We start from the raw sequence: 20,820 nt of genomic DNA on the forward strand, positions 1-20,820 counted from the left end.
TTACTGTGATTATACACACAAAATCACAAAACACTCATGTATACACAGTGTTTAGATTGATATGTGGATGTATGTGGTTCTCAAACACATAATCCCTTCAGCTTCTTCACAGCTATGCTTAGATCCAAGCATCTGTTACGTCAGAGCACACGCACAGAGCTCCAGATGAGACCCAGATGCATAGTCTCTTGCGTTATCCTGGGTTTAACCGGATGTGCTGCCCTTACATCAGAGCGTTGCCATGTTCGGCTACACTAGACGCTCCATTAACTGTATTCAGGTCCCGCATCGCACCTGACAGGAGCACAGCACACTAAATAAAAGTCACCTACCCCTGGCTGACAGCTTCTTTGTGTTGATGATTTTGGCCGCATACTCTTGGCCGGATGATATCTTCACGCATCGCCTCACGACAGAGAAGGCACCCCTGAAGAAGAGGGAAAAAAGAGAAGACGGTGAGGAAAAAAATGGGCACGAGGCCCTGATGCCAAACAGATAGAGCATATGGCACGGAGAGCAGAATCTGTGCCATGATGGAGGCACAGACTGAGCGCTTCCAAGGTTACACAACTGTGATTTTACATGGTTGTTTGTCTGTGTGTGTTTGATGAGCGTGTGTGGGTGTTTTGAAATTGTTTAGCATATTCGCTAACCGCATGCACACACCAAATCTGCGTGTGTGTGCTCGCTGGAAATGAGGGGGTTAATCTTAAACGTCACCTTAAATGTCCTCTCTGGTGTGGTTGTTCTTCACTTATCTATAGAGAATGAGACAATGATGCATTTCCCCCCAAAGTCTCACTTAAATAAATAAATAAATAATCATTTTGACCAAAAAAAGTACAATAATGGCCTAATAATAATAATAATAATAATAAAATATATAAAAAATATATAGAGATGGAGATGTCTTTTTATCTCAAATTTGTTGTTACTTATTTTTTTTTTTCCACAACATGGATTTGACTCTAAAAAAGTATGTTTTTATAAAATACTATATTACTATAAAATATTTGCTGTATACATACATAATACATAAATAATTGACTGTTATTGTATGTATTTACTGTTATTTAATGTAACCATATATGGTTTAAATTTATGAAAATGTATAATATGTATATAGATTATTGGAGTGTGTGATATATGATTATCTGTGTATCCTTTTTACAATTAAAAAACTTTATATATATAAACACACACAAACACACACTTATGTTTAGCCAATGTGAGGGCATACTGATCCTAATGGAATCTCGAGCAGCCTATTGTTGCTATAGCAAGCTCCTCAGGTAAAAGCGACTTCGCAGCGTCTATTAGCACACTCTGACGTTCAATCTGACTTTTGACTAGTGAAACGTTGTTGGGAAAGGCTATTAAAACGTAAATTTGTAAAAATACATACACACCAAATCTTTTGTTTCGCCATATTTTGAAGGGTACAGTTAATCAATAATTCAGTGTATAATGATAATTTACATATTTTATTAAATAAAAAATGGTGCAAATAGAAAAGTAGGCATCTCTATGTAACAAAGGGGAGCCAAGCTGTGATGCCCAATCTTTATACATGATGCCACCGCGCAGATGGCGCAGAGACGTTTCGACAACATCATATTTTGTACGGACTGTTATTCTAGTGATTTCAATTTAAGGTCACAGTGGGCTTAAAAACGAACTCAATCCGGGACATATTAGATCTGAACGCATCAGCTCGTAGGGATAAATATATCACATGCTGAAATGTCCTAGGGTATCTCCTGAAACCCGTTCAGATCGGGTCCACCGATGTGGCCTCTGCGCACCCTCCCCCTCCCCAGTCAGTCAAACGCAACGCAAGGAATCCCCAACGCGATAATTAACGGCACGGGAATGTGTGTCTGCACTGTTGTCGCTTTGCCACGAGTATTTCTGTCTCCGGGGTAAAAAGCCCGAGCCCCACCCCCCTAAAATGTACATTATATACCAGCTGTTCGGATATCTGACGTGATGATCACAATGCCCGCGTTACAAAACCTAGAGCGGTGCCTACATACACTGCAATTTGGGCATCACTGGCACGTTGGGAACGTTCCGTTCCGTTCCAAACGCGCCCGTGATTGTCAAAGAATACCGTCTGGGTTGGCAGCTCGCTGGGCTTTGAGACAGAGACTCTGTAATCAAGCGCTCACGGCAAGGTTTATTATAAGCATTCGCTGCAATTATAGCGGAGCTGTCAAACAGAAGACGCGTCGCAGTCGCATCAGTTCACTGTGCATCCAGACGTGCATATTATATAACAAATGCACAGGAATGCGATGATTCTGCAGTAGAAAATCCATCACTTACTTTCCGAGCTCCTCAAAAAGCTGATATTCGTCCGTGAATCTGGTGCAGATGGTCAGAGCCATTGTGATGGGGAATCGGCAGCGCGAGGAAGAGGATGATGCGGGGAAGCGCAGTCAGTCTCCTCTCGTCCCTCCTGTAGACCGAAAGGAGAGCACTTGAATTATATATTTTTTCTTAGCTGCTGCTTCGGTTCCTGGTCTCTTGAAGTGAGATGCGCCGATCAGTGTCAGATGAACAGATATGTAAACCTAGGGTTCGATCGCCGACAGGAGGAAGAAGCGCTTTCACATCCGACGGTTCCATGGGCTCATCATTATGCGCGTTGACGTTGCCATCTCTCTCTTCGACGTGTTTGCATGCAGCACCTCGCCCCCTTCTCCCCTCCCTTTCAAAGCCATGCCCCCCCCACAAAAATCATACACTTGTAGAGTTTTTTATATTCATACTTAATATATCTTCCTTTCAATAGCAATAAAGTCAAATAAATAATTGACAGTGTAGCCCATATTGTGATATTTCACACTGCAAACATGCAAAGCACCATCTAAAACTGTAAACATATTTTCACTTAATGCATGTTTTTGATCTTATAAAAATTTGCTTGTTTATACATAGAAAAAAAATCACATTTAGTCACAGTAGGCAGCACAAAAGCTATAGATCAAAATTTGCAAATGTGCATTGAGAAACAAGTCCTTAGTTTTTAACTATTAGGCTACTACTATATATTAATAATAAATAATAAGTAATAATGATAATAATAATTTTCTCCAACTTTACAGAAACAACATTGCCAGCAAATGTTCCTGTGTTTTGTAATAGCCTGTTATGCATTTCAAGATATCTTCTCACTATGTCCTTTTTTTGAAAAGTTGATAATCATCACGGTATCCACCACCCTTGAGGAAAAAAACAACAACAACAAAAAACAAACAAACAAAAAACATATTGGGCCCACTGTGTAGTACTTTTTTTTTGAGAGTGCGATAGCAATAATGGTTCTACCAAAAGACAAACAACAGTACAAAAGAACTGGTATAAAAATAAAACTGTATTGCAGGTTGAAAACTCTAACAATCTAGTGTAGCCTACTTTGTGGATTTTACAGTAGAGTACAGTACAGTACAGTACAATAGGGAGTACTGTTACTCAGGGATTGAAATTTACTTTTTCATTCACCAGCCAATTTGGCTACTAAATTTTTAAGTTACCGGCCATTCATAACTTCTACCAGCCAAAAATAAAAATAAAAAATGGAATAAACCAACAGCTTGAGGCTGTCTACACTGGAAGTGACAAAGCGACCATTGCAAATCATTTTGTGTCAGTACTAAGGGTGTGCAATATTGATAAAAAAAATTGCAACATTCTTGGGGATTTTATCGATAAAGATAATTAGATTATATTTTGCTGAGTGTGTAATTGTGCTGGTATCTTAAGGACTGTTGTGGACAGCTGGCTCCTAAGGTTTTTGATATTCTTCATATTCTGTGTGGTCAGTTCACAGCAGTGATAGAAATGTATCTTTTCCAAAAAAGTTTAAATTGATTTGTATACCTTTTATGGACATTTTTACCTTTATAAAGCCATTTTTTCTAAAAGTGTGCATCATCTTTTGAGTCATTTTTTTACATTTAATCAGTCAGATATAATAATACATTTAGGCTGTTACTAAACAAATGAAATCAGTATCAATAAAATTAATCTTTGCAGAAGTTATATCTGAAGTGGCATTTAGATGTTTTTTTTTCACGTTAATGCAGCTTAGAGGGACATGGAATGCTTTAACTTGCAGTTAGAAATGCATAAATAATGTTTTGATATTTTAAACAAGAAACATATTTGAAATTATTTAAATGATGAAAAGATACTGTAAATGTGAAATTGAAACCGCCAGTATGTGGCATCCAGTCACTGTTAATAAGTGATTCATTGCGACTGAACCGAATCATTTAAACGGTTGATTCATTCAGGATTCAAACACCATCGTGGTGCGCAGAGACGCAAAACAGTGCTGTGGCTGTGTTTGGAATATTTTCTCTTGTAGATAAAGCGCAAAAACAGGCAATATGGTGTCTAAAACGTAAATCTCTTGATAGTAACTTATAGTTTATTGAACTGTTGAATAAAATCAATATCACATTTGTAACCATGCCGATTTTTTAAGCGGTATTCTTCGTGTGATATTGATTAACTTAATGAATTGATATAACTATATACCTTTTCTGCCCCCTTATCTTGAATTGTGCTCATTCCTAATGCATATTAATAGACTGAATGCAGTAAAAGAACGCACTCTAAATGCGCACGCGCACTAAGTTTTAATGTCATGATGTCTCATGAGTTCAGTATTCGCGTTAAACCTGGCAGATTTGGCTTGCATGAACTTCCCAAGAAATTAATGAGTGAACATAACTTAAGAAAAGTAACTTGTGATTTGACAGCGTTACGCGCCACAGCTGATTTTTACGCGCATTTGGCGGGTGTTAATTCCAAACCTTGCTGTTACTGATAAATAAACTGACAAATCAGTCAATCCAAACTATTACTTTATACGGACATGTGTTTAAAGATTTCATAATTCACTCACAAGAATCCATCGCTTTAAAGCACCATGCGGCCAGAGCGCAGAACTGACATCTTCAGCTGGTATTCTACTCATGTCCACGGGCGGAGAAACAATCTCTTGTGCGCTCCTATATTTTGAACACAAGAGCGCACTGTTGTAGAAGCCATAATTTCAGAATCGCCTTACCTTATTTTACAGAGGCTTTAAAATATAATACAGCTGTACTATTGCTGACAGTAAATATGTCAGCAACATCTTTCTTCATATTATACCCTAGAATATTCCGTCTCGCACTGCATTCCTATCTTTGGCATTCAATCTTTGTGTCAGTTAGGGATAGTTTACCCAAAAATGAAAATTCTGTCATCATTTACTCACAGATTACAGGTTTGGAACAACATGGGGGTGAGTAGCTACTTTAACCTTTTTGGCCCTGTACCATGCAAATACGACTACAGGTCACAGTCAAAAGGTTAGTAGGACATTTTCGGGGCGCAAACTTGTTGAGGTTCATTAGTCTCGCGCAAAAGCTGTTTGGGTGTCTTAAACACCAATGGCCACATGTGAAAACCTTTATATATAAAAATAAAAAAAACACTTAGGTTTTTGTGATATGCAAATATATAATAAAGTTATAAATAATGACAGTATTTTATAAATGTAACAGAAAATGCCCGAGCAGAATAAAATTAACCATGGTTTAATAAAAAAAAACAAAAAAAACATGTTTACTAGTTAAACCATGTAACCACAAATTAACCATGGTCTTTCTACACTAACCATAGTTTAACTGTGGTAGGCTATTTGTAGTAAAACTAAGGTTATACAAAGGGTAATCGATGCGTCAAAAACCATGGTTACTACACTTTTACTATAATAAAACCATGGTTCATTTTCGTAAGGGTTGCTCCTTATAGTAACATGATTTCTGTTTGCATGAGTTTATTTATCATCACGAGAAATGAATAGGCCTAACCTAATTTGTATGGTTGCTGAAACATTAAAAATATATAAATAAATAATTTACAAATAATGTGCTATTCTACTCCAAACAGGATTCTGACTTGAGAAAGCCTGACTTCTTGTAGGTGTGGTTTGGCAATGTCACGAATCTGGTCCATGCTCTCCCGGTTAACCACCACCAGAGGTCACCCGTTCACCACATTGACTTTCACTCACAACACACTGGACTCCATTTCCCACAATGCATTGCACAGATCACAGCTGTCACCATTAACACATCACACACACCTGATGCTCATTTCACAATCACTCACTCTCTATTTAAGCCTGGGACTTGCTTTTGCTCAGGGCCGAGTATTGATCTGCATTTAGTGCTCTCCTAGCGCTAACTGCTTTACCGTGCCATTCTGTGTTTCGTTCCTGTAATTATTTGCATTTATCACTCATCTAGCGATAGCACTTTACAGAGCCATTGTCTTAGCCTTAGTCTTGCCTTGTTTTCCTGCCGTGTCTGACCCTGCCGGTGTTTCTCTGGATTATCTTTCTGCCTTGCCCCTTTGGATACTGTTCGCCGATCGTTGACCCACGCTTGCTCCACGGATTGCTTTGTTTTGCCTCCACCATACCTGTTTGCCACTGTCTGACCCTGCCTGTTTACTGACCATGTTTTATAATAAAGCTTTGCATATGGATCCTCATGTCTCGTCAGCCCCGTAACAGGCAAATTATAGAAAAGTTGCCCTGGATCTATCAGCTGTGTTAATGAATTAACTAATGTGTAAACAAGCCTATATTATTTGATGTCTAATATTTAATCATCTTTATCTATACGCATGGCTGACCTTTCAAAGACTTTCATAAGACTCCAGCAAACTACCAGTTTAATTAGCTTAATTAGTTATGTTTCATCATTCTGTTGAAAGCTTACTGAAATAAAATATGTAAACTGTTCAAAGGAGCATTATATGCTTGTTTACGCAAGGCTGCAACTGTCATTAAGTAAAGTCAGAAACCCCATCCTGAGGTGAGGTATTTCAAAGAATATGTTCAAATGTTTCATGAGCTCATCACGTCAGAGATGATTTATTGCATATTAAAATCATTAAAATCATAGTAGGCATGGCAATACACACGTTCACCTCACAGCACCGATATTATCCACACAAACACTGTGTTTACGCAAGTCTGAAGGCTAAATGCATACAAGGCTATTGCTACAAATATACCCCAGCGACTTAAGACTTAAGGTTTTGTGGTCCAGGGTCACATTTATTAAAGCAACTTTAAGATAAGCCTGTTTGTGCTGTTGCAGTGTAAGTCTCAGGTGCTGTGACCCTCTTTTTGACATCATAAGATCAGTATCGCCTCTAAGGAACCATGATGTAGGAGACCCTCTGTCCTTAAATGGACCCTTGATGTCCATGCTTGCAGAGAATGAATGTCCCGTCTAACACAAATACATAAAAACTATTGCAAATCATGCAGATTATTAAGAGGTTGCACCCCAGTGCCTTTACGATACGTATGAGAACTACTCACATTTTCTTCAGAAATATTAAAAATCATTCATTCTAGTGCCTTCCTTTTCAAAGTTTTAAAGAAATATTTCTCCCAAAAATGAACATACTTTAAATTTACTCAGTATCAGGTGATTAGGTAAAGTTTGTTATTTCTGCTGTGAAAAAGTCCATCCCAAAATCCATTCTTGTGGATTATTGTGATATTTTTATCAGCAGGGTTCTCATTCACTGCAGACGATCCACTGGTTTCTCCAAGGAAGAAACAAATTTATCTAGATCTTGGATTGCCTGCAGTTTTGTATGTGTGTGTGTGTGTGTGTGTGCACTGCAAAAAATGCTTTTTTTAAACTTTTTTTGTCTCGTTTTCAGCCAAAATATCTACAAATTCTTAAATCAAGAAGGATTATGTAGACAAGTAAAAATTATTGTCTTGTTTTCAGAAAAAAACTAAATTAAGTGAGTTTTTGCTTAGAACAAGCAAAATAATCTGCCAATGGGGTAAGCAAAATAATATTATTTCAAACAGAAAACAAGTTTATTTAGTTTACCCCATTGGTAGATTATTTTAAAACTCACTCAATTTTTACTTGCTTTTTTCTGAAAATCAGAAAATCCTTCTTGATTTAAGAATTTGTAAATATTTTGGCTGAAAACAAGACACAAAAAAGTAAAAAAAAAACATTATTTTTGCAGTGTGAACTACTCGTTTAATCTGATGTATTGTTTAATTTAAGGAAATTAATAATAATTTAAATTGCTCACTTAAGTAATGACAATTGTCATGAGCAGATTCTTCATAAAATCTATTATTTGCCACTAATAACAATTTTAGGCTACTAAATTACACGTGATCTTTATGTACATCCTTTGAAAAAAATTGTGAGGCACCATTCCCTTTAATGCAAACAGACTACTTCCAAAGCTAATATTTAATCTAAGTTTACAGCTGCGAGACAGGGAAAACATTAGTTAAATCCCAGCACATGATGCAATATACTGAGAAAAAACAGACATTACTAAAGAGTCCCGATGAGACGGATCATGCACACGTCTGTCTAAATCTAAATCCAGCTCTTCTGGAGGTCCTTTGATCTTATTATATAATAGCTTATATGTCTATTGTTAAAATAAAGGACGATTTTATTATCCAGCAGAAAAATCGAGTAACACTAACCTGAAGGTCAGAGAATGTGATCTGTTATCGATTGGTTTTGCCTGCAGTCAGAACTCGCGGGACGGTTGAGTGTGTGATAAAATAATATTCCGCAAAACTCGTCAGGCTAGAAACAAAAGTCAAAACCAACTTTTGAGCGTAAACTTCTCTCCTGGGTATGTAAATACATGCTAATTTCATTGAAGCTCATTGTTTGACCAGCCAGATCTGTGTTTATCGATCTATCATGATGATGTTTATGTGGTTGTGATTCTCGTAATGTTTTCATCTCAAATAAATACTTTGACCTGCATCTCTCAGCAAATATAGAAAATACATATTTTAACATATTAGTTTACAGGATGTCAGAGGAGATTCTCCCTAACGAAGATAAAGAGACAGTAAGTTCATATGTTTATATATTTGTGGAAGCACTATTTGACAAAAGTTGATTAACTAATAATAACTAACATGGTCATGCTATGTTATTTTGGACATTGTTTGAAATACCTTGGAGTGTAAATACTATAGTACTGTACTTTATGACATACATGGTGTAGTGCCATGTAACATCTGTACTACCAATAGTACTTTTTTTATATAATTTTTTGTATAATTAACATGTATTAATGTTTTTGCTTAATACGACAGGCATAAAAATATAAATTAATTTATCATTCATTGAATGTTTTAGCTGAGAAGACGATTGGAGCAGCTGAAGCGAGAGTATGAGAAGACAGCACAGAGACTGGAGGTAAAGACATGCCGTATTTGTGGGTGTGCAAGAATTTATCTTCAAACTGATGTTAACACTGTCAGACTGAATTATCATATAATTGAAGCTGTTAATGTATATTTGTGTTTTTCGTTTAGAGAGCAGAGCGTCATGATGCCATTCGCAGACTTAACCCACACACATCTGAGCCATCTTCTGTGACTTCCTCGATGCAGACATCAGAATATTCACAAAACCATGAGAATCTGCGATTACAAACCAGTACGGGTAACTTCAATGTAAAAGCATGAATAGAGACAAACATAACTGATAATATTATGATTTATCGCTGTAGAATCTAGACCATAGCAGACTACATGTGTCAGTATTCTTAGCCTCAGTGGTTTGAGATACCAGTGATGACCACTTTTACCATTCATTGTAATGTAAGAGAGTTAAAAAAAAGAGAAAGAAATTGTTAAACTATTTTTAACTTAAACTTGGTTTTCTTTTTGCTGTCCCAGGCCTAGTTGCAGAAAGAAACAGCTCTGGTTTTTCCCCTGTACCAAAAATCCCTGCCGTCCAATCGGATTTTGCCGAGATTATGTCCACACCGCCTCTGTACTCCCCAGTATGCAGACGAAGCCCCGCCCACCGCCTGCGTTCTAAGCGTAGTCGACTGCGTCTACGGAACAAAGAGCGAGAATCAGACACTGACATCAGCCAAGAAAAAGAAAGAGATGGAAATGGAGACAGTATTTGTGAAAAGGTGGATACTGAAATAAAGGAGGGTAGTGATAACGAGAACAGTCTGAAAGGAGTGAGAAAATATGGTAAGATGGAAGACAAGGACTGTGAAAAGAAAAAAGAAAGCGAGATAGCTGAGACGGAGAAGAACCAGGACAGGCCAATAGACATAAGAAAAGTTGGTAAAATTGCTAAGCCATCACAAGAACTGGAGAATGATGGGAAAAGAATGGGACATTGTGTATTAAACTGCTCTATGAGCCAATCAGATAACAAACTGCCAATGGTTTCAAGTGAAGAAAATCAGATCATTCACTGTAGCCAGGAAAAGGTTAACATTGAGCAAAAATCACACACAGGTACAGCTGTGTCTATCAAACCTCAGTCATCTGAGGGAGTACATATTACTGACAAATCACAGGAGATGCTTGAACAAACTAACCAGTTGCTCAAAAACTCAAATAAAGGTTATGATGACAGGATAGACACGAAACAATCTGGCGTTCTGGATTCTTGCACGCTGATTGAGGGTTTACCCTTTCCCGTGGAGTATTATATTCGGACGACAAGGCGCATGGCTGCATCTCACAGCTCTGTCGATCTAGATGCTGTCATTTACAGCCAGCTCACTGGGGGGCGGGGCAGACGCAGGCTCAGCCAATCGCAAACAAGTAGTAGAGGTCACATGACCCCAGAGCATTCAGTCTGCAGGTCCACTGACCAGACAAGACGCGGAGGAAAAGGCAAGAGAGGAAGAAAAGGCCGTCCAAGAAGCACTGCTTCATGTGCCAAAGCTGATCCTGAGTGTACAATATCACATCCCCCAAGTGATTCTCAAGCAGTTTCAGAATTTCCTGCAGAATCAAAGTCCACGTCTCACACTGAATCACCCAGCCATTCAGTACTGGTCCTTGAAAGGATAGAGGCAGAGTCTCAGGAAGTCCATTCTCCTGGGCCCACAGTGAGTTTAAAGCCAAGTCCAGAGCAAGGAGTTACTCAAGATTTTAAGCATCTTCCAGATTCTCAGCTTTGGTTTGATTCCCAACTCCTTCCGGATTCAGATTTGTACCCTATTTTCAAAAGAAAACATGGCCAAACTGGAAAAGCATCTCAGACAGGTACAAATAAAGATGATGCGATTTTTATATTCTTTTCTTTCTGTGTCTTGTAGTATGTATTTTTAAATTATACTGAATCACAAATAATTATGACACTTGCAATGCCACGGTCATTGGTTCGAATCCCAGGGAATGCATGAACATAATGATAATAAATATACATTGAATGCAACGGAAGTCACTTTGGATTAAAATGTCTGCCAAATGCATGAATGTAAATGAGAGCTTTTGTACTTTTTATATCTATCATATTACAGGTAATACATGTTTGTGAATGTGTTTTGTGTTTTAGATCAGTCACCTCTTCTGCCATCATTAGCTTCACTCATTCACACTCTTCAAGAAAAGGATAAGGAAACTGGACTGCTGGTGGCTGTTGATTTCCAGGATTTCCACCTACCTGATGAGGATTTTGGACAACTAAAGTTAGAAAGATTGCGTTTGTCCACTTCAGTCGTAGAGCCCTTCACACAGCGTCCCCTCGTGTACAATACACGGCAGAGCAGCAGGCGCCAGAGAACGAGCGGGAGAAAGAGTAATTGTGAAGCACGTTACTCAGTGGGTGAACTATTTACTCCAGAATCCCTACCTACCTCTTCTCTTGAGGATAGTTTACCTCTTTGTCAGTCAGACCCTGCTGACCAGTCACAGACAGAGATACAAAAGGACCTCAACACTGTAAATGAAATAAAGATCTTCTCCTCAAATGTGATGGACAGTAGACAGATTGGCAAAACTGAACCAGACAGAAGCATAAATGTTGAGGCCCCACTTAAATCCCCAGAAACTGAAAACATTAACGAGATTCAGTTGCAAACAAAGATGGAAAAACAATCTCACATGCTCCCGGAGAACAACTCGCCTTGCCCTGTGATACTAAGTTTGAGCCCATCTCTGACGTCACATACGCAGAAAGGTCAGGATCCTGTCCTACCATCTTTGGGAATGTCCCCTCACTTTTTGACTCCAGGTTCCCCATTAGACCTCCGGTCACCTCTGTTTTCTCCCTCTGGTGTCCTTAGGTCTCCCTCTTCAATTACACTCATGGGATTTGTGTCTCCAGAATCAGTCTCAGTTAAAACAGGGGACAACAAAAATCGTATCTCTGTAAAAATAGATCAGGGAGGTTCTGAAACACAAAATCAAACTCAAATTAGTCAAGAAACAATGACAGAAGTTCAAAATAGTGTGAAACCACGTATGCCATCTCAAAACAACTCTCCACCTGGATATGAAAACTTAAATGGTCCGGAAACGAAATCTTCATGCATCTCAGAAAATGAACAGAAATGTGAATACAGTCTTGCTATGGAAAGCAATTTTGAATGTGGAAATAAGATCAATTGCACGCCAGAAAATGAAGTTCAGCTTCACAATATTCCTGAACCAGTGATTTTTAAAACTCTCGTTAAGTCTGAAATCCAAACCATGAACAGTTCTGAAATGGACATTGAAACCTATAAAGGCTCTGAGCTCAGGTCTGAAACCCAAAATATGGAGTTAAACCCAAATTTGAAATTATTTAATTGTGGTAATAAATCTGGTGCTGTAGGTCAAACTCTTGTTGAGAGAACAGAAAGAAGGACTGGTTTTGATAATAACAGTACACAGTCAGAGGAACATAACACTGTTCCATCCAACAACCGGACGTTATTGCGTGAGGAATCCCTAACTGGCACTTCATTCACTGATGAAGTTCATTGTTCTGGAGTCCTGCAGGAGATGCACACTTTTAAGGTATCTATAAACCAAAAGAAATTATATTTTCATATGCAATGCAGTGATGTGTGCTAAATTGTCCTAAGATCTAATTACCTGAATATGTCTGTGTGTGATAATTGTCTTTGTACTCAGGCGCTGGAGGGTGGATGTGTGTTGGATTTGTGTTTGGTGCGATGGCCATCGGAGGACTGGTGCGTATGTGTGGCAGGAGAATGGAGTGTTTGCCTTTGGGCTCAGACGAAGGGAGTTCAGTCATGGAGTCTTTTACACACCTGGACATTTGCACAGGTAAACCAATTTGTTACAGCACCTTAGCATAAATGATAGCATAAATTCAAAGAATTGCAAGTTGGCAATTCTTTGAATTTATGTGGTAGTTTAAAGGTTAGATCACCCAAAAAATAACAATTCTGTCATCATTTATTCATTCTCAAGTTGTTCCAAACCTTTAAGACTTTGGTTATTCTTCGAGACATGAATTGAGCTATATCTAAAAATTATATATGATATATATAAAAATATGTCCCTCTGATTTGACTTCTGTGTTTGAATCTGTAGTCCGTCATGTCTTTGCAAGGGATACCAGACTCTTTGGGACTGGTTTGTGTCACTCTGGGTCACTTGGAAATCACAGAAGCAAGGTAATAAAAGCAGTATAATACAAAACAGCAAAATTACTATTGGGTAAACTAAAATCATGCTATTTTCGATTCCCTTTACCACAATTGTTTTTTTTTTCAAATTCATCCCATTCTGAACTCAAACCCTAGGGGCACTGCGCTCAAGCGTCTTCAAGATGGGTTTTGTGTTGTAGAACTCAATAAACGCCAGTCTAATTCCCTGTGTGTTCTTGAGTGCAGGATGCTTTGCTGTCCTAGTATGGATGGGCCATTCTCTCAGAACGCAGTGTGCAAGGACACGTTACAAGCAGTGTTGGGTGTGTCTAATTGTCGGCTTGTGTATTGCTCCACCCCTGGAGATCAACAAAGAGTCTGTGTGTTAACAGTGACTCAAGAGGGAAGGTAATAAACCATCATGTGCATGTTAAACACCTGTGTCCAACACCTATCATTCACTTGAAATATTTAAGCAAAACTATTTATTATTTACTTGCTTCATTCAGGGTAATGAACACTTTTCCCCTGGCCTCTGCTAAGCAGAACATTCGGACCCTTGCAGCTGTCGAGGGTGAAAAAGATGGTCTCATCGGTTGGACAGAATGTAAAAGTCTCCTTATATGGTAAAGAATTTGGTGATATTGAGTCTTAAACATCTTTGCATGTCTTTTTTTGGAATTTATTTTTTATTGTATCCATCCTGTACATAGTGAGGATTACAAAGATACAGTACATTCTGTTACTATATTGATGCACACTGCAGAAATTTTTATTATAAACTGCAGTAATTTTATTATTAATAAAGGAATGCTTCACACAAAAATTTTAATTTGTTGAAAACGCGCTCAGGCCATCCAAGATATAATGGTTATATATGGCCTAATGGTTAGAGAGTCGGACTCGTAATCCAAAGGTTGCGGGTTCGAGTCCCCGGCCGGCAGGGATTGTAGGTGGGGGGAGTGAATGTTCAGCGCTCTCTCCACCCTCAATACCACGACTGAGGTGCCCTTGAGCAAGGCACCGAACCCCTAACTGCTCCCCGGGCACCGCAGCATAAATGACTGCCCACTGCTCCGGGTGTGTGTTCACGGTGTGTGTGTGTTCACTGCTGTGTGTGTGCACGTTGGATGGGTTAAATGCAGAGCACGAATTCCGAGTATGGGTCACCATACTTGGCCGTATGTCACTTCACTTCACTTTCACTTTCACTGTAACACGTGGGAAAATGTAGCATTACATGGACTCTTCCTGTACTTAATCTGTGCATATTTCTTTCCTGATTCAGAAGAGATTTTTCACTAGAGAACGATTATGGATAGAGGGCTCATATTTTAGACAAAAGTAACTATATAAAGTTAAAAACATCTAAATGGATTTGTTTAATACAAACACACAACTTTTCGCTGACATTAATTAAGCCATGATGTTTTTATCAGCTGTTTGGACTCTCATTCTGACGGCACCCATTCACTGCAGAGGATCCCTTGTTCAACAAATTATGTAATGCTAAATTTCCCCCAAATGAAGAAACAAACTCACTTACATCTGGATGGCCCAAATACATTTTCAGCAAAGTTTAATATTTGGCTATTCTTTTAATTTTTGATTAAATGACTGGTATTTTCTGATGCTTTGCTAAAAGGTAGGTAGAATTTGGAGTCAGTTTTGTACACGTTGTCAGTAAATAATTTTTAATACTGTGTATATCGTGTTTTGCTTGTATTTCAATTTTTATAATTGATAATCGCTTTGGTCACACTTGTGAATTTCAGGAACATGAAAACAGGCCAGCAGCTGCAGACGATATACCTGGAAAAGACTTTAACCATGACAAGCTGCATGAAGGGATATTCTTGTAGAGTAAGTGAGTGTATTGTTCTTGTGTGAGTGAGTGAGTGTTAAAAGAACAGTATGTGCCAGTGATAACCTTGCGCTTTCTTTCCTGCAGGGTGTGCTGTGTGTGTTGCTTCAGAATGCAGGGAATGTGTGTGATGATGAGAGTAACACATCTCTTTTTACTCTGATTGCCACAAATCCTCTCACTGGCAAACATATCGCACTGACCTCTATCAACTGTCCTGATCAACACAAACAGCAGTAAGATTAGAAGTGTTGAATGTTCTAATATAAGAACACATAATGTGAACAGTAAAGTCAAATTAATAAATGCTTGTCTCTTGCTCTAGGTTAATAGATGGTGATGTCTTGGGCTCTGGGCTTGTTGGTGTTTTCCAGTCTGGTTATCTTGCTGTTTGGGATCTCAGAGGAAGCGTGGCTAAAGTTGTTGGTGTGCTGGATGAGTTGTGTCGACTAGCTCGCTGGGCAGGGCCAGACACACTGCTCACTGGATATCTGAACGGGGATGTTAGTGTATTTCATTATAAATCTACATAAACACATCACAAAATGTATGCCAAAAGACTTGTATGACTTGTTAATAAAACAAAATATGTTGATTAATGCCATTGTAAAAAAAAAAAAAAGAAAAATGTTACATTATTACTCAAGCTATTTGTTGATTACAGTTAATATAAGAAAAACCAGATAAATATTTGTACATGTTTGGATGTGAAATGTAAAATATATTTTACAAAATTAAACATAAATTACTTTTAATGCCTTTAATATTGAGATTAAACTTTTTAGCTGAGAAAATGTCGAATCGTCTCATTTTTATTGTCCGCACGCCCCAGATAATATGTGACACTGGACCACAAAACCTTGAGTAGCACAGGTAGATTTGTAGCAATAGCCAACAATACAAAATTACTCATTTTTTCTTTTATGCCAAAAATCATTAGGATATTAAGTAATGATCATGTTCCATGAAGATATTTTGTAAATTTCCTACTGTAAATATATCAAAACCTAATTTTTGATTAGTAATATGCATTGCTAAGAACTTCATTTGGACAACTTTAAAGGCGATTTTCTCAATATTTAGATTTTTTTTCACCCTCAGATTCCAGATTTTTAAATAGTTGTATCTCGGCCAAATATTGTCCTATGATAACAAACCATACATCAATGGAAAGCTTATTCAGCTTTCAGACTGGTTTTCTGGTCCAGCCAGGGTCCTGATCATAATTAATCTTTTTTTGGACATTTTATGAAAAACTGTTTTGGATGGTTAACGACTGAAACGATTTTGGATAGTCATTTCTGCAAAAGGATTCCTGACCAAGTATTGAGTGCATAACTGAACATAATTATTTGAAGGTTGACTTTTTTTGTATTAAACACTTTTCTTTTATTGGTCGGATGAAATATGCTAATTTTTTGGGTTTTCATGAGCTGTATGCCAAAATCATCAATATTAAAACAATAAAAGGCTTGAACTACTTCAGTTGTGTTGTAATGAATCTAAAATATATGAAAGTCTAATGTTTATCAGTACATTACAGAAAATTATTAACTTTATCACAATATGCTAATTGTTTGAAAAGGACCTGTATATAGTTTTCAGCCAAAATAATACTAAAGAACAAAAGAGGACAGCTTCGCATTTATAGTTGACACGTCTGGTAATATAAATTGAACAGTTGATGTTGTACATTGGCAGTGAATTTTCTTTTAATATTATGAAATAAAGTATATTTATAGAAAGTAAAATATTTACGTTCATATAATGTCAAGTGTGTCGCGCATGCGCAGTGGCAGTCTCGTGCATTGTGGGAGCGGATTGAGAAACATGGCGGCGCGCATCATTGCCCGGTGTGTCCGATTACTTAACCACCGTACTGTGTATTTTAACCGTATCAATACTGCCGTGACCGCAGCAGCACTCACCCATGGCCGGACATTTTCACAGCTGACTAATGGACACAAGTCTCCTCTGGCGCAGGTGTGTGTTGACTCATGACATCCGATGACCTACCCGTGTCTTTAGTTAGAATGACTTCAACATAATGGACAAACATCACATCAATATACAGCTATAAAATACTTTTGACCTGCATGTACAGTTCAGGATAATGTTTCTAAATTAACTTAGAAGCATAATAGATCATTAGACTGGTATGTTTTGGTTAAGTTATGATTCGCTCAGTTATAATGGTTTATATGTATGTATACATGACTTTAAGATCGTTTCAAGGTGTATTTGTTTTTCGCTGTATTTTTAGATTTTATATATAATATATAGCATAATTTCTTTCTTTCACTCTGACATATAACAAATATGTGATTTACCTCACATCACAATACTCATGTATCATCAGTTATTATTGTTCTGAACCTTCAATTCATTGTTATCATTAACTAAAATGGTTAAAATCATTTGTGTAATTGGAATATAAATGTATAAATATTAAATTAAAAATAAGGCTTTGACAAATAACTTAATGACTATACAAAATTGAATCAATAATTTAAACCCACATGGAAAGCAAATAACAAAATCATTAAAATTTAAATAAACACTTGAAATATAAAAATAAAAGCTAATTCAAATAATTAATGAATATTATAAATAATAACACTGCTTCAGTTGTCTGTTGAAATCATCTTTGTAAAATGTATTTTCTAAGATGGTTTGTTTTGTTTTGTAGATCTCCGGCAGTACATGTCAGGTTTTTCAGTGGAGGCAGTACGGTGACTTGCCCCCATTAACCCTGGACACTATCCATGACCGTGTCCTCTACGTCCTGAAGCTCTACGACAAGATCAACCCCGAGAAGGTCAATACTCCATCAGTTTGATCAGAGGACAACGTGTTTGGTTGAAATATTTCAAATTAGCATCAAATATACCATATTCTGCAGATCAACTGTGTTTGATGATCATTTAAAAGTGTTTTTCTTAATAGCTTCAGGCAACGTCTCACTTCATGAAGGACTTGGGATTGGACAGTTTAGACCAGGTGGAGATCATCATGGCCATGGAAGATGAATTTGGTATGTAATTGTATTTTTTTATAAATGTAATTTCAAGTGTAATCTTTCTCTCATTATGACCATCGCTTTGTATTTATGTATTCTTATGCTTTGTTCTTGTTGGTGTATAAGGATTAATAGAAACCGATTATTATACCTGATTATGAATGTGTATTTATCCTCCCCAGTTGATAAAGTGTTTGCTTTCATGCACAGGTTTTGAAATTCCTGATACTGATGCAGAGAAGTTAATGACACCACAAGAGGTTGTTCAGTACATCGCAGACAAGAAGGATGTTTATGAATGAGCATAAATAATCATTGTGAGTTTAATTACTGTTCACATCACTTCAGTCATTTCGGGTGAACCTTATTATGAACACTTGTTTGTTCTTTTTCATCCAGATAAAGATGAAGACCATTGAGCTTTTGTCATGAACTCTTTATGTTTCTGCTGTTCTTCGTCATTCTTTATTCTTTTTGTATTTAGATACGCGTTTAAATCGGTGTTCATAATTTAGTTTGTGGCTAACATTACATGCACAAGCTCCTCATTCTTACAATAAGAGTGTGCAAATAATGTGAATGATTCATTTGAATACTTCAAAAAAATAAAGACTTTGAATAAGTTTAAAAGACTTTATTTTTGTCTTCAGGTACATTATGAATCTGTGCCAATATGATCAGTCTGTTCATTCATATAACTGGTCAGGGGTTTGTTTTCTTGACATTCTTTGTTTTCTGATATTTAAACCACGTACTAAGACAAAATCATAGGGTGCTTATAAGGATTATGTTTTAATATGAGGTAGTCTACCATTCAAAAGTTTGGTGTTGGTACAATTTTTATGTATTTATGTAATTATTTATTTATTGGAATCATTATGCTAGGTTGTATTCAGTTGATCAAATACAGTAAATATTGTGTAATATTATCATAATTTAAAATAACTGTTTTCTATTTTAATATAATTTAATATGCAGTTTATTCCTGTGATGCAGTGTCTTCAGAGTTGCATGATCCTTCAGGAATCATAATAATACGCTGATTTGCTGCTGATTTGAAAGAATGACATTTATTTGAAATATAAATATTTTGCATTCATATGTCTTTACTGTCACTTTTGATCAATTTAATATGTCCTCGCTAAATAAAAGTATTCATTTAAAATCGTACTGACCCCAAACTTTTGAATAGTAGTTTATAAAACAAGAACACAAGTTCAATTTTAATAGTTAGGACTGGCATGTTGGTATGTTATAGCACCACCTACTGGAGATTCTTTCCAAGACTAAAATTTTACTGTTGGGGCCAAGAGAGTTATATCAGGAAACATTTCTTGTCCAGTACTTAATCTTTACCCCCTGATGTTAATGCTAATAAAACTAATACAATCTTCCACTAATAACCTTTAACTTATCCTAAACAACATTAAGCTGCTGACATTTATTGCAGTGTGGCCTTAAACTAGTGATACTTTCTCATTCTTCTTCACATTTGCACATGGATTCCTTTAATAACTTTTCTTAAGTTTGTGCATTTCAGGATTGGCTCCTCGGCATAAAAGGACTGTGTCTGTATTTCCTTCAGAATATTTAAAACATAAAATATTACACGTAGTCATATATCAAAATTTAGGATTACAGCAAAACTATTTGATTTATGATAGATAATTCATTCTCAATTTAGACTTTATAAATAAGCAATGTGTTATTGTCATAAAATATGTGACCCTGGAGCACAAAACCAGTCTTAAGTCGCTGGGGTATATTTGTAGCAATAGCCAAAAATACATTGTATGGGTCAAAATGATTGATTTTTCTTTTATGCCAAAAATCATTAGTATATTAAATAAAGATCATGTCCCATGAAGATATTTTGTAAATTTCCTACTGTAAATATATCAAAACTTAATTTTTGATTAGTAATATGCATTGCTAAGAACTTAATTTGCTAAATTGATTTTCTCAATATTCAGATTTTTTTTGCACCCTCAGATTCCAGATTTTCAAATAGTTGTATCTCGCCCGAATATTGTCCTATCCTAACAAACCATACATCAACGGAAAGCTTATTTATTCAGCTTTCAGTTGATGTATAAATCGAAAACTTGACCCTTATGACTGGTTTTATGGTCCTGGGTCACATATTGTTTATTCAGACTTGGAGTTTCAATTTAACCTTCAGCTTTGGGTAAAAGAGAAGAACTTTGGTTTAAGTTCAAAAAGGCTTTAATTTTAAAGACACTCCCATCTTATAGCTTAAACCCTTTCAGGTGTAATAAATCCTTCTCCCTCCCTCTGTGTTAGTATGTCTGTGAACGAACCTCTCACTGTGATGATGAGAAGCTAGGGAGGGACGCTCCAGGCATTTCCTCCTTTTTTGTGTTTGTGTCAGGATTGCTGTGCATTAGGAAAAGGTTAAGCAAAGTTTTAAAAGCAGTGAGATTTGAATTTAAAATGAAATTGACTTTTAAGCAAAGGTTTGAGTTTT

At 36.8% G+C, this 20,820-nt stretch overlaps 3 protein-coding genes across 13 annotated transcripts in view; 2 read left to right on the forward strand and 1 right to left on the reverse strand.

Annotated features, from left to right (window-relative positions):
• LOC306872074 (calcium/calmodulin-dependent protein kinase type II delta 2 chain) overlaps positions 1 to 5,020 on the reverse strand; it is a gene marked incomplete at its 3' end in the record, with an annotated part of 44,543 nt that extends 39,523 nt beyond the window's left edge. For 4 of the 9 annotated variants that reach the window (XM_079420427.1, XM_079420428.1, XM_079420430.1 and 1 more), the window contains exons 1-2: positions 2,329 to 2,645; positions 333 to 427 (exon numbers count right to left, since the gene is read on the reverse strand). In XM_079420427.1, coding sequence (XP_079276553.1) covers positions 333 to 427; positions 2,329 to 2,390 — 157 coding nt within the window. In that variant the 5' untranslated portion in view covers positions 2,391 to 2,645. Of the gene's footprint in view, positions 1 to 332; positions 428 to 2,328; positions 2,650 to 4,918 lie in introns of those variants that run through there. The other 5 variants (XM_079420433.1, XM_079420426.1, XM_079420432.1 and 2 more) reach the window with 3 other exon arrangements.
• A 3,573-nt stretch (positions 5,021 to 8,593) lies between these two features.
• Positions 8,594 to 16,791, forward strand: LOC306873187 (uncharacterized protein). 2 transcript variants are annotated; one of them, XM_079422292.1, is made up of 13 exons: positions 8,594 to 8,709; positions 8,895 to 8,934; positions 9,228 to 9,287; positions 9,407 to 9,530; positions 9,773 to 11,113; positions 11,406 to 12,850; positions 12,968 to 13,123; positions 13,394 to 13,476; positions 13,696 to 13,857; positions 13,959 to 14,075; positions 15,225 to 15,312; positions 15,401 to 15,549; positions 15,639 to 16,791. In XM_079422292.1, the coding sequence occupies exons 2-13, from the start codon at positions 8,896 to 8,898 to the stop codon at positions 15,844 to 15,846; spliced, it is 3,972 nt and encodes a 1,323-aa protein (XP_079278418.1). In that variant the 5' UTR covers positions 8,594 to 8,709; position 8,895; the 3' UTR covers positions 15,847 to 16,791. The 2 variants fall into 2 exon arrangements, with proteins under 2 accessions (XP_079278418.1, XP_079278419.1); XM_079422293.1 differs by having other exon boundaries at positions 8,598 to 8,709; positions 8,888 to 8,934.
• A 317-nt stretch (positions 16,792 to 17,108) lies between these two features.
• On the forward strand, positions 17,109 to 19,493 carry LOC306873188 (acyl carrier protein, mitochondrial-like). 2 transcript variants are annotated; one of them, XM_079422295.1, is made up of 5 exons: positions 17,109 to 17,296; positions 18,003 to 18,131; positions 18,260 to 18,347; positions 18,543 to 18,649; positions 18,732 to 18,958. In XM_079422295.1, the coding sequence occupies exons 1-4, from the start codon at positions 17,144 to 17,146 to the stop codon at positions 18,632 to 18,634; spliced, it is 462 nt and encodes a 153-aa protein (XP_079278421.1). In that variant the 5' UTR covers positions 17,109 to 17,143; the 3' UTR covers positions 18,635 to 18,649; positions 18,732 to 18,958. The 2 variants fall into 2 exon arrangements, with proteins under 2 accessions (XP_079278421.1, XP_079278420.1); XM_079422294.1 differs by having other exon boundaries at positions 18,543 to 19,493.
• Positions 19,494 to 20,820: the final 1,327 nt, after the last annotated feature.

This window comes from Barbus barbus (assembly GCF_936440315.1).
Source record: "Barbus barbus genome assembly, chromosome: 7".
In the NCBI taxonomy this organism is placed as follows: domain Eukaryota; kingdom Metazoa; phylum Chordata; class Actinopteri; order Cypriniformes; family Cyprinidae; genus Barbus; species Barbus barbus.

Coding starts and splice junctions, on each gene's coding strand:
- LOC306873187 (XM_079422292.1), top strand. CDS start 8,896: ATGTCAGAGGAGATTCTCCCTAACGAAGATAAAGAGACA. Junction 9,531..9,772: donor GAATCTGCGATTACAAACCA/GTACGGGTAACT, acceptor TTGCTGTCCCAG/GCCTAGTTGCAGAAAGAAAC. Junction 12,851..12,967: donor AGGAGATGCACACTTTTAAG/GTATCTATAAAC, acceptor CTTTGTACTCAG/GCGCTGGAGGGTGGATGTGT.
- LOC306873188 (XM_079422294.1), top strand. CDS start 17,144: ATGGCGGCGCGCATCATTGCCCGGTGTGTCCGATTACTTAACCACCGT. Junction 17,297..18,002: donor ACAAGTCTCCTCTGGCGCAG/GTGTGTGTTGAC, acceptor TTTGTTTTGTAG/ATCTCCGGCAGTACATGTCA. Junction 18,348..18,542: donor GGCCATGGAAGATGAATTTG/GTATGTAATTGT, acceptor TTTCATGCACAG/GTTTTGAAATTCCTGATACT.